At 40.5% G+C, this 13328-nt stretch overlaps 1 protein-coding gene across 3 annotated transcripts in view; it reads left to right on the top strand.

The window, feature by feature from the left end:
* Positions 1-5035, top strand: part of PCDHAC2 (protocadherin alpha subfamily C, 2) — an 80211-nt gene extending 75176 nt beyond the window's left edge. For 2 of the 3 annotated variants that reach the window (XM_032850001.1, XM_032850000.1), the window contains exon 4: positions 4305-5035. In XM_032850001.1, the coding sequence (XP_032705892.1) occupies positions 4305-4615 (311 nt within the window). In that variant the 3' untranslated portion in view covers positions 4616-5035. The remainder of the gene's footprint in view (positions 1-4304) is intronic. The other variant, XM_032850002.1, reaches the window with a different exon arrangement.
* The last annotated feature ends 8293 nt before the right edge of the window (positions 5036-13328 follow it).

Genomic DNA, 13328 nt, shown 5'->3' with positions numbered 1-13328 from the left:
GGGGGGGGGGGGGGGGGGGGGGGGGGGGGGGGGGGGGGGGGGAAGTTAACAGTACTAATTGCCCCAGGGAATGCACTGTTTACAACAGCTTTTAGAACTCCTGAGCTTTTGTTTTTTTTGTTTCTTTTTGTGAAAGAGATTCTCTTTAATAATATTGTTTTTCTTTTTACTGAGATACAGAAATACAACATTATATTAGTTTCAGGTGTACAGTATAATGATTTGATATTTGTATACATTGTAAAATGATCATCACATTAAGTCGAGTTGACATCTGTCACTATATAGTTACAAAAGAATTTTTGTGTGTGTGATGAGAACTTGAATTTACTCTTTTAGCAGTTTTCAAAAATGCAATACAGTATTATTAACTGTCATCACCATGCTATATGTTACATCCTCATGACTGCTTTATTTATAACTTTAAGTCTATACCTTTTGACCTCCTTTATCCATGTCGCCCTCCTGCCTCTGGCCTCCATCAGTCTGTCCTCTATATCTATGAGCTTGGCTTTTTAGTTTCGGTTTTGTTACCGTGCTTGTTTTTTCAGATATCACATGTAAGTGAGATCATATAGTGTTTGTCTTCTTCCTTCTGACTTATTTTGCTTGGAATAATGCCCTGAGAGTTCATCCATGTTGTTGCAAATACCAAGATTTCGGTACTTTTTATGGCCGAATGATATTCCATTAAATAAATTGTCAAACCTAAAAATAAAATAGCCAGTTATTTTACCAGCAAAATGAGTTTATTAGGGAATAGCAGAGGAATTGCAATTGGGACAAGCAAGTTATGGCAAACCACAGGCAAGTCCGAAGAGACAAAGGAAACATAACCTCTTAATAGGTTTTAGGAGGAAATTGGGGAGGATTGTTTCAAACAAAAGTTCTTTGTGGGGGTGTGGGGATATGGGGGTGGGGGAGGCGCCTGGGTGGTTCAGTCAGTTAAGTGTCTGACTCTTGATTTCTGCTCAGGTCATGATCTCAAGGTTGTGGGATTAAGCTCAGCATCCAGCTCCATGCTCTATGGGGAGTCTGCTTAAGATTCTCTCACTCCCTTTCCCTTTGCCCCTAAAAAAAGTTCTTTGGAAAAGAACAAGAGTCTTAGATTGTGGTGGTTTCTCTTTGACTTCAGGTGGTGGTTAGGGTGTTGTTGCTGGGACAGGAAGAGGTTGTCTTTTTTTTTTTTTTCCTTAAAAGCAGGAAATAAAATTCCTACCTGAAAAGTATCTCTTTTTGTCAAGGTAAGAATCACCTTTCTTCGTTCTGCTGGTAATGCAGGCTGCTAGGAGTGGTATGTGTGAGATATCTCTCCCTTTAGGGCTTCCAGACTCCCATTTTTTATTTTTATTTTTATTTTTTTAAAGTAAGCTCCATCTGCAACCTGGGGCTTACTCTTACCACCGGGAGATGGAGAGTCTCATGCTCCAGGGAGCGAGCCAGGCTCCCCTCCTGACCCCATTTTATTTTTATTTTTTATTTTATTTTATTTTTATTGACCCCATTTTAAATGAGATTTTTTTTTTACTCATTTTTACAATATATACCACATTTTCTTTATCCATTCATCCATCTATGGACACTCTGGTTGTTTGCATATTTTGGCTATGTAAAATAACACTGCAGTGAACATAGGAATGCACCTTTATTTTCGAGCTAGTGTTTTCATTTTCTTTTATTATTATTATTATTATTATTATTATTATTATTTTAAATTCTACTTATTTGACAGAGAGAGAGACAATGAGAGCAGGAACACAAGCAGGGGGAGGGAAAGCAGGCCTCCTGCCAAGCAGGGAGCCTGATGTGGGGCTCGATTCCGGGACCCGGGGATCACGACCTGAGCGGAAGGCAGATGCTTAACGACTGAGCCACCCAGGCACCCCATCATTTTCTTTTATTTTTTTATGATTTATGTATTTGAGAGAGAGAGAGAGAGAGAGAGCGCGCGTGAGCTGGGGGAGGGGCAGGGGGAGAGGGAGAGAGAGGTTTTTTTTTTAAAGATTTTATTTATTTATTTATTTGTCAGAGAGAAAGAAAGAGAGAGAGAGCGTGCGCACAAGCAGGCAGAGAGGCAGGCAGAGGCAGAGAGAGAAGCAGGCTCCCTGCCAAGCAAGGAGCCTGATGCAGGAGCTCAACCCCAGGACCCTGGGATCATGACCTGAGCCAAAGGTAGCAGCTTAAGGCACTGAGCCACCCAGGCATCCTGGGAGAGAGAGTCTTAAGCAGAATCTGTGCTGATTACAGAGCCCAACATGGGGCTCAGTCTCAACCACCTGAGATCATGACCTAAACCGAAACCAAGAGTCAGAGGCTCAACCGGCTGTAAACACTCAGACCTCCCAAGCTAGCATTTCCTTTGGATCAATACCCAGAAGTACAGTCACTGGATTGATGGTATTTCTATTTTTAATTTTGGGGGGAAACCTCGATACTGTTTTCCAGAGTGGCTGTACCAGTTTGCATTCCCACTGACAATGCACAAGGGTTCCCTTTCTACATGTCCTCACCAACACTTGTCATTTCTTGTCTTTTCAATGATCTCCGTACTGACAAGTGGGAACCGATATCTCACTGTGGTTTTGATTTGCATTTCCCTGATGGTTAGGGATGTCGGGTACCTTTCCATGTACCTGTTGGCCATGTGTCTGTCTTCTTTGGAAAAAAAGTCTATTCAAATCTTCTGCCTATTTTTCCATCGGATTGTATGCATTTTTGCTGTTGAGTTGTAAGAATTCTTCATATATTTTGGATATTAACCACTTATCAGATATACGATTTACAAATATTTCCTCCCATCCAGTAGCTTCCCTTTTCATTTTGTTGATGGTTTAGTTTGTTGGGCAGCAGCTTTTTATTTATTATTTATTTATTTATTTATTTATTTATTAAAAGATTTTATTTATTTATTTGACAGACAGAGATCACAAGTGGGCAGAGAGGCAGGCAGAGAGCGAGGGGGAAGCAGGCGCCCTGCCGAGCAGAGAGCCCAATGCAGGACTCAATCCCAGGACCCCGAGATCATGACCTGAGCCAAGGGCAGCAGCTTAACCCACTAAGCCACTCAGGCGCCCAAGGGCAGCAGCTTTTTAGATGTGATATATCTTCTTTTTGCTTTTTTCTCTTTGGCTTTTAGTGTCAGATTCAAAAAGACTAATGTCAGGGCACCTGGATGGCTCAGTGGGTTAAGCGTCTGCCTTCAGCTCAGGTCATGACTTCAGGGTCCTGGTATAAAGCCCTGCATCAGGGAGCCTGCTTCCCCTTCTCTCTCTGCCTGCCTCTCTGCTTACTTGTGATCTCTGTCTGTCAAATAAATAAATAAAACCTTAAAAAAAAAAAAAAAAGACTAATGTCATTGAGCTTATTGCCTATATTTTCTTTTAAGAATTTCATGCTTTGAGGTCTTAGGTTCAAGGCTTTAATCGGTTTTTAATTTATTTGTGTGTGTGGTGTAAAATGGGGGTCCAGTTTCATTCTTTTGCATGTAGCTGTCTGATTTTCCCAGCACCACTTACTAAAGAAACTCTCCTCTCCCCACTGTATATTCTTGCCTCCTTTGTTGTAAACTAATTGACCATATGTGTTGGTTTACCTCTGCATTCTCTATTCTGTTTCATTGACCTAAGTGTCTGGTTTTATGCCAACACTATACTGTTTGATGATTATAGCTTTGTGATATAGCTTAAAATCAGGAAGCATGATGCCTCCAGCCTTATTCCTTTTTTCTCATGAATGCTTTGGCTCTTTAGGGTCCTTGGTGGTTCTATACAAATTTTAAGATGTTTGTCCTATTTCTGTGAAAAATGCCATTGGAATTTTGATAAGGATTGCGTTGACTCTGTATCAATATTAATTCTTCCAGTCCATGAGCACAGAATATCTTCTCATTTATTTCGGTCATTTCTTCAATTTCTTCCGTAAACATCTTCGAGTTTATACTACAGGTCCTTCACCTCCTTGGTGAAATGGATTCCCACTCCTTTTATTGCCTAGTCTGCTTTAACCCAGTACATTTCCCATCTTATTCTCAGGCAAAAGAATCACAACCATATTCTTTAGGAAATTCTTCACAAGGAACCAAAAGTATGTCACTAGAAAATTAGATTTCCAGACCTTCTGGTGAGAAAATCTGCCTTCCTGATTGTTTCCAAATGCTGACATTTCCCTCAGGCTTGAAGAAAGAACCCTTGATTTCTCAGGGTGGGGGTCAGGCTCATCTGTGCAGCTCCCCCTGTCTCCCCCGACTCGTGTGGCCTGGAGGGCATGTGTTGACTCCTACTGACTTGTGACCTTCTGTCTTTCAGAACCGGAGGCAGGAGAGGTGTCCCCTCCAGTTGGGGCTGGTGTCAACAGCAACAGCTGGACCTTTAAATACGGACCAGGCAACCCCAAACAATCTGGTCCCGGTGAGTTGCCAGACAAATTCATTATCCCAGGATCTCCTGCAATCATCTCCATCCGGCAGGAGCCTACTAACAGCCAAATTGACAAAAGTGACTTCATAACCTTCGGCAAAAAGGAGGAGACCAAGAAAAAGAAGAAAAAGAAGAAGGGTAACAAGACCCAGGAAAAAAAAGAGAAAGGGAACAGCACGACTGACAACAGTGACCAGTGAGGTCACCTCATGGAAACAAGCCACTTAGCCAGTTTTTGTAATAATGGCAAATCTCTCCCATGTAGCAACTCCCCACTCCTTTCTCCTGTCTCCATGAGCCCTCTCCTATAGACCTCAGAAATCTGCAGAAAGTTCCCTGTGTCTATGTAGATCCCATTGAACAGGTTTTGTCTTGAAAGCTTTACTAAGTCTGGTGTTAACTCTTTCTCTCCACTCTGGCTTGTTTTCAGAACCTAAAAAGCAGACCCAAGTTTCCTTTCTCCTCCGCCGCAAAGGAGAGGCTTCCCAGTCCCGCCAGTGAGAGGTTGGAAACTCTCTGCCCTGTGCTCCGGGGATGCTGTCTTGATGACATTTGCAGGGCAGGCACAAAGGTTTTGAGATTGAGCAGCTGGGGTTCGGGGGGGCCACTGGGTTGGTGTGATTACCATGTGATTACCGGCGGTGCGGGAGGGAGCGCCAGACCTTGGCTGGGCGGGGCCAGATGAGACTAGCCTGCATGAGGAGGGCTGGTGGGAAGAAAGGCAAAAGAATGGCAGGAGTTGCCAATCCAGGGGGGAGCGTGAAACGAAAAGGGACCAGACTTTCTAAACCTTATGACTCAAGAGGCGGTGGCCACCCTCCCGCAGACAAAACTGCCCCCACTGACCAGGCCCTAGGAGGCCTTAAGTCTGTCGCTGTGGTGTCGTGATCCCTACAACTCACATCACACCGACAAGCCAACAGCTCAGTGTTGCACGGGGCCAACCAGGGTGACAGAAGCAGATCTGATGTGTTTGCGGATGTCCTTGTGCTCACTTTCTTACCCATTCTTTTGCACACAATGTTTATGAAAAGGCCTGGTCCTTTTCCAACACATATGCAAAAGCAAAGACAAAAGAAAACCCCAACACCTCACTTTATGCTGTTTGTTGTTTGATAGATTTATTTAAAAAAGAGAAAAATCTATAGCTATAAATCTTTAAAGAGAAATATGATGACTACAGTTCCCCTCAACTCTCCTCAAAAGAGAATCCAATCTACAGCCATTTAAACAACCATTGCTGCTACAGAAGTGCTTTAAGAGAATTGCCTGGAACATCTGTATTATACTGGCCACCTGCCAATCACAGCTTTACTCTTTCAGGTCACTCTGGGGCTGCCTCTTGCATGTATTAATTCCTAAATAAAAAGATCTTTCTCTCTCTTTTCTAAGAAACAATTCTGTGCACTTTGAATACACAACCTTCTCTAGCCAACTATATTGAGACCCTGAAATTGAAGAAAAATCATTGTTTTCTCAAACACACAGTGAGCCGACTTTTCAATCCTCGAATTCTGTGCTTTGTCTTGGTGTGCTAGCCCACACCTCCTCTTTGGTTTAGTTTGCCTTTTTTAGAACACTCTGAATTGCTAATCTTGCTAACACCTATGATGTTACCTGAAATCAATCTCCCATATGTATGCTGTATGCTATTATAAGACTCCTGAAATATACTTACTCTGTGCTTGTGTATGTGAATGTTTATGCAACTATTACCTAGAGTGAACTTTAAGCTTTATTGTTGAATGTAATTCCATCCTATTTCCTTTTGTACACCTGTGAAAAAGTGGAGTAGTGTTTTTTTAACCATTGTTTAATCAGCTTTTGTGTATTAAAGACACAGTAAAATTTCTTTCTTAAATCAAGACACTGGTGATTCAAGGAATTTTATTTATGGTCAGCCAAGAGCTGTCTCTTGCCAAGACTCCTGCTGGCAAGGGAATGGATAAAGCTGTTTTTTTCTAGTAACAATTCTGGAATGAATACCACAGTTATTCCCTGAAGGTATGCAAGCACAAAATTTACCAATCTGACCTCGCTGAAGTCACAGAATGCTTTGAAATTCTAATGACATCTGGAATATCAGCTTATAGAGAAGAATAAAATTTACTGTCACCTTAGATAAGAAATTTTAATTTTGTTAAAATGTACAATTTAGAAGTTTAATTATATTATCTTTTCAAAGTTATCATAAAAGAGGTAGGAGTCTGTTATTAAAACAAAAACATTAAATCTCAAAAAAAAAAAAAGCCTGTTTTGTCTACTTTAGCTTCATTCTCCCATATTTTGAAGGGTGTGTAACTTCAGCTCTGCAGGATTGCATGGGGTAAAACTTGTTGCCAACACATGTGAACCATTGCTACATTGTAGGTTGTGATCATTTTGCCCCATCGAACCCATGTATCTGACCTTACGTGCCTTTTGAATACTAGGAGAATTGGGCTAATTTATTAATGATGATAATTATAATGTATCTGTACAGCACTTTTTACATTTGCAAAGTGCTTTCCAGTCCATGTTAGTTACTAGTTATTACAGCTGTAAGGATAAAACACGCCATGTGGATTCATTTTTAATTGGTGCTATTGGTATTTATTCTGTTATTGCTAATAAATGGAAAATGGTGGTATGAAAGAAATGGTGGTCATTTCTAAGTATAAGAGTAGGAGAAAAACAGAACACTGATTATCATTAACTGTTGTCATTGAAGAGGTTTGCAGTATGAAACTTAAACGGTATCACTCTCTGGCTACCTCCCGGGCTTTTGTGTTCAGCACTAAGGCCAAACACTCAGGGGAATCAAGAATCGGACCCCACAATGTGATCAGAATGGGAAGCTAGGAGGCTTCTAGGTCACTTCCCAGTACACGGTTTCAGTGTTCTCTAGGAAAAATCGTAACAAACTGATTTTTATCACTAGAGACCTCCGGTCATCATAATTCATTACTTGCTTAGCCTTTGCTCCCCTCCACAATTGGGCAGTCAGATGATGCCCCCAGGAAATAAACCTTTATTGAGTACAGGGCACATGCTAGTCACAGTACAAGGTAGGTTCAGTTCACAGCCTATGTTCCACAACAAATAGATTGTATTTTCCTTCTGTAGTTAAATTTTATGAGCGGTTGTTCTCAACTGGGCGCAGTTCTGCTCCTCAGGGGACATTTGGCAACACCTGGGGATGTTTTTTGGGTTTTGTTACTTGGATGGAATGCTACTGGCATCTAATGGGTAGAGGCCAAAGATGCTGTTAAACACCCTGTAATACACAAGACAGCCCCCACCACAAAGAATTTTCTAGTTCCAAAGGTCAATAGTACCAAGGGGGAAAAACCTAGAGATAGAGTGACCTATATTTTATTGTTGAATCCATTTTTGAGATGGAAATAATAATCAGGACACAAGATATAAGCTGGGACCATCCTGGGAAAACAGAGATGTATGGTGACTCTGCTTAAAGAAAGAGACACTAATGTTACACCATATGTTACTAACTGGAATTTTTTTATTTCTTTAAAGATTTTATTTATTTATTTATTTGACAGAGATCACAAGTAGGCAGAGAGGCAGGCAGAGAGAGGGGGAAGCAGGCTCCCTGCTGAGCAGGAACCCTGATGTGGAGCTCAATCCCAGGACCCTGAGATCATGACCTGAGCTGAAAGCAGAGGCTTAACCCACTGAGCCACCCAGGCGTCCCAACTAACTGGAATTTATATAAGAACTTGAAAAAAAAAAAAAACCTGGAAAAGAAAGAAACCAGTATCGCTCTGTCACTCACTAACTGGGGACCTTTGGGCAAACCATTGTGTCTCTCAGTAGTTCAGCCTGTTTCATCATCTATCAGATAGGAATAATCACGATACAGACCTTACAGATTCGTGGGGCAGACACAGCAAGACAATCTCACAAAGGTTTTAGCACAATGTCTGGCACACCACAGTGCTCAATAAAGAGTTGTTATTCTTAATAATCCTTTTCTTCCATCTCTTCACACCCCCCCCTTTTTAAAAGATTATTCATTTTAGAGAGAGCACGTATGCACACGAAGGGTGGGCAGTGGGATGAAGTGGGGTAGGGGGAGGGCCAGAGAGAGTGAGAGAGCACGCACCACACCCAGAGTTAGCCAAATGAGAGATTTGATCTCATGATCCTGAGATCATGACCTGAGCCCAAATCAAGAGTCAGACGCTCAACCGACTGAGCCACCCTGGTGCCCCATCCACTCACCCTTTTTCAGAAATGTAGCTATTACATTCAGGACACTTTTCCTACTGATTAAAATGTGAGTGATGGATTACAAGTCAACTTAAACTGCAATAAAAAGAGTTTTATTCCTTTACGTTTTGCTCTTCCCCAAAGAAAAAGCAGTCAAGTCAGTTTCATAACACTTTACCTACCTCTATCATGAATAATAATCAGGTCTTTAAGTGGTCAACAGACCAGTTTGTTTACAGTTCTTCCACATTAATGATCAGGGATCTGAAAGCCAGAGACCAAAGGTCTTAGAAGTCACTTTTCGAGTTCCAGTGAATAAATTCCATGTGAGCCTAAGTGCAACAGCTTGACAGAGAAAGAGGAGTCACCTCCAATACCTTCTTTTGGCAGATGGTCAAAACACCAAAGATCCATAGACTTGCCTAGTGTCCTACAGCTAATCAGGAACAAACTAAGTTTATCTCCTGTAAGCACCCAGCTGCTTGATGAGGGTCTTACAGAGAGTGCAGGATTCATTCTTTTGAAGAAATACAATTCATCTGATTTTAAAGGATGAGGTTGCTCGAGGAGTGTCAGAGCCTTTACTGAGGGCTTTTAGGCCAAAGTAAGATTCTAACTCACAAGATGTCCTATTAATGTATTTTAAGTTTTATAAGTTCAAAACCCAATCCTGAAGCACCAATGTAGTTGACCAAATACTAAAGCAATTCTAACATTAAATCTAGATTTTAAAACCTCCAAAACAACAAGAGACATGCTCAAACACACAAAAAACTACAGATAAGCTTCCTTAGGATCTGAAAATCCCAAGAGCTTCCTTAAGAAATGGCAAGCTGGCCACTCCTTGACCCTGTTTCATCACTTTTGTATGTGTTTCCTCTCCTTGCAGAAGCAGAAGATCACATAATTTCTCCCCAAAATAGCATGGCTGTTGGCTAGCAGGACATATGTTTGCAAGCTGGGATGCCCCTTCTGATTTTTTGTAGACATACGTACACACATGGACAGACCCTTCTGTTATAACAAATCAGGGGGCCTTAGTAAATGAGCAGTGTGCTCTTCTACCTTTGAAGTTGGGCCTCAAAGAGGTATATCACAACCTCACTGTCACAACCAGTTGGGTAAAATGTGTGTTGGTTCCCATTTTCTATTGGGTTGACCCAGGGGGAAATGCCTGCTGCAACATGAAATCTTCTAAGTCTTTCGCTTCAAAAAACGTCTATGAGTTTATCCCTGCGCCTAAGTTCCTGTGAGACAGAGAATGACTGCTAGATTTACTTCCATAACATGGAGTATAATCTGCACAAAGAGATAAGGGAGATTAGGCAGTGAAAAACATAAAGCCCAGCAATTTGTTAGGTTATGCAATTATCCTGTGGCTGCGGAATCATCAATCCACAAGAACATGAACAATTCAACCACTTAGCCAGCAGCTGGTCTTAGAGCAGAGCTAAAGAAATTGACAACTGAGACATAAACATACAGAAGACTTAATGAAACAGTTCTCATTTTTAAGCTTGGCTTTCACTAGCCTAACTTGATTTTATTTTACGTGACACTGTATTTTTATTATAAAAGTATACGTTATTCCTTATAAATCAAAGAACCTTACAGTTCTCTTTCACACAGGTGTCCAATGTCAACATGCTCAGGTGTGGTTTTCAGGTGTGCACATTTTCCTCTATGTGCACACACATGCACACACACACACGTGAAGGAGATTAGTCAATGAGCATGGTGCTCTTCTCCCTTTGACGTTGTGCCTAAGAGGGGTCTATAACAACCCTATTGTCATAACCAGATAAGTAAAAGATAGAAAATTAAACTTATATGATACATGTGTATCACATTATGCATGTGTAATTGTTTTTTTCAAATTAAAAAAAAAGAATACCGTGCTCATTACCCTAAAGCTTTTTTTTTTCACTTACAGTAACATGGAGGCTTCTCCAGTTTAACTCTAAGTCACTCCTTTTAATTCCTATACAAATTTCATGTAATGGTCAGATCATAATGTCATAGTAATTTACCTGTTCTTTTAATTAATGGACATTTAGGCCAATTCAGATTTTTGCTACTAGGAACAAAAATGGCACTTGTGTGCAATGATAAATTCAGTACCTGAGCTTTACAAAACCTGGTCTAGGTGTATCTCTGAGAGGAATTTTATAAGACCTTTCATGAGCTTTATGTGACTCCATAAAAACCACAGTCTGAACACATACTCAGTTTTGGTACTCAGTGTTAAATTATGGCTCTATTTATATAGATGAATGATGAAAACAGAAAAGACATTCATGAGAAAGATAGAAGTGAGAAAAATTTGTTTTCATTTACTTACCCAAAATAATTTCTTGGAAGCTCCATTTCACCCAAAGACTTTTCTTCATCCAATCACAGACTGAGCTGCACATATGAAAGAGGGAGCCTAAAAGACAATTCAAGTACTTGCTTACGTCTGCGATGTATTAATACCATCTGGTTGAATACTGCATAGAAAGTAGTCCAATTGTCTTCAAGGTTGTTACATCTTAGCCGAGAAGTAGACATATGAACCTAGTACCTATGGTATAGATTTTATTTTAAGAAAAATTAATTGTTTATCAATAATGACTCTGAGACAGCAAAGGATCAAGGTGGACATTCATGTGTTATTCTCAGTTACAAAATCATCTAGCTCATAGCGTTGAAAGATCTGCCTCACTAAATTATTGATACAAATCAGCCTTTCAAGAAAGAATTAACAGTCCCAAGTCCTTAGGTTTATTCCATTCTCTATGGCTAACAGCATTCATTACCCAGATGAAATACACATTTCCTCTCAACTGCAGTAACTTTCTAGATCACTTTCCTCTTTGTCTTCCCCAGGCCTCTGGCCAATTTTCCAAGAGCAAGGGAGTCTAGAAGGCTCCATCTTCCTTTCAGAGTGTTTACAGTGGAGCAGCTAGCTCAGAGCCCCATCAGATGTCTGATAAGCCAGTCTGGGAACGGAGGTGGGTGGTACACATGTTTGGGAGCATAGACAGTGCTGGATGCAGCGTGGGATGCTTGGAGGGCAGGGAGGTGAGTTTCTACAGGAAGAGCTTCCATCAGAAAGGTAGGAGCGTTCAGTTAACTGTCCTTGCATAGATATGGAATGTGAGGGCAGAGGGGCTGCAGGACCATTCTCTGCGTCCATTCCGTGCGCAGAGATGTGCCCCGTAGAACAGATTTTTGGTTGCAAGTTAAAAAAAAACAAAATCCATCTAGATTAAGCTGAAAAGGACAATTGATTATAAAGGCAGAGGTTGTCTCATTGAAACCAAGAATGGGAGTGCAGCTGGGACCCCAGAAGAGACCTAGAGGCCAGAAAGCCAGAACTGTTGCTGTCTTTTTAAAATTTAATCTTCTAATTATCTTTCTTAATCTGTTTCATTCTTACCTATCTCTACAGACCATTTTTTCTCTCATTTTCACAGCTTCTAAATGTATTTATCCTTAGTGGGCCTCAAAAACTTACCTTCTCTTTCTAAATACCCATTCTAAATTCTTCATGGAGAGAAAAACTGATTGAATTGCCTGGAGTCTGGTGGTCAGCTGTGGTCCCATCAGCTATGGGCCAGGGGCTACAGATAGAAAAGAGAATTCCCATTAAAGGGGAAATCAGACATTAAGAGACAACTCTAAAAACTTGCTGACCACTGATATTCCTCAACTGTAAATTATACATCAGTGTATAGAATCTTAGAAAGTTAAGGCCTATTTGAAACTTATTTAACAAGTAAGAAAACCAAGGAAGGGAAAAGTCTTATTCAAGGTCACAGCCAGTAAGTGACAAAACAAAGTCATTCTTCTTTTATCAGGGACTGCAAGACCAGAGGCCACTGGGAGTGAATGACGTTACCCATTTCATGATATCCTTCACAGCTGTAAGTAGTCTAATTTAAGGAGGCCATGTTTATTTTATTTTTTAATATTTTATTTATTTTTCAATTATTTATTTATTTATATTACCTGGAGAAAATGGTGGCAAGTGGGGTTTTTGTTTGTTTGTTTTTTTAAGATTTTATTTATTTGACAGAGACATAGTGAGAGAGGGAACACAAGCAGAAGGAGTGGGAGAGGGAGAAGCAGGCTTCCCACTGAGCAGGGAGCCGGATGAGCTGGATCCTAGGACTCTGGGATCATGACCTGAGCCAAAGGCAGACGCTTAACCAACTGAGCCACCAGGCATCCCTGTGTATATATATACAGGATAGTACTAGTCTTTCTGTACCTTGCTCTTTCCTACATACATATACATCTTTTGAATTACTTTTATATATTTCCTGACATGGTTATACTATAATTTATTTAACCAGTCCCCGTTAATTGATATTAAAGGTTTTGCATATTTTTACTACTATAAACAGTGCTACAATGAACACTCTTTTACCACGTTTGGCACATTAATCCAATAATCCTGCAGGATAGGTTCCAAAAAGTGGAATTACTAAGACGTAAAAAAATACGCACATTAAACCTTTTTATACATACATATTACAAAGTAGGCCCCTGGAAATGCAGTATACTCCTACCAGCAGTTCATGAGAGTTTCTTGCCTAATGGATATTCTTATTCCGTTTCATCTCTGAAAAGAAGATAGGCAAAACATTGTGGTTTGGTTTGTATGTTTTTGATTACTGTAGAGTTGCACGTTTTTTCTATCAGATTATGATTTAA

Source organism: Lontra canadensis, unplaced genomic scaffold (assembly GCF_010015895.1).
Source record: "Lontra canadensis isolate GAN:19392208 unplaced genomic scaffold, GSC_riverotter_1.0 scaffold290, whole genome shotgun sequence".
NCBI classification, from domain to species: Eukaryota; Metazoa; Chordata; class Mammalia; order Carnivora; family Mustelidae; genus Lontra; species Lontra canadensis.
The sequence above is the reverse complement of the archived record's forward strand: the minus strand, read 5'-3'. Positions and strand labels throughout refer to the sequence as shown.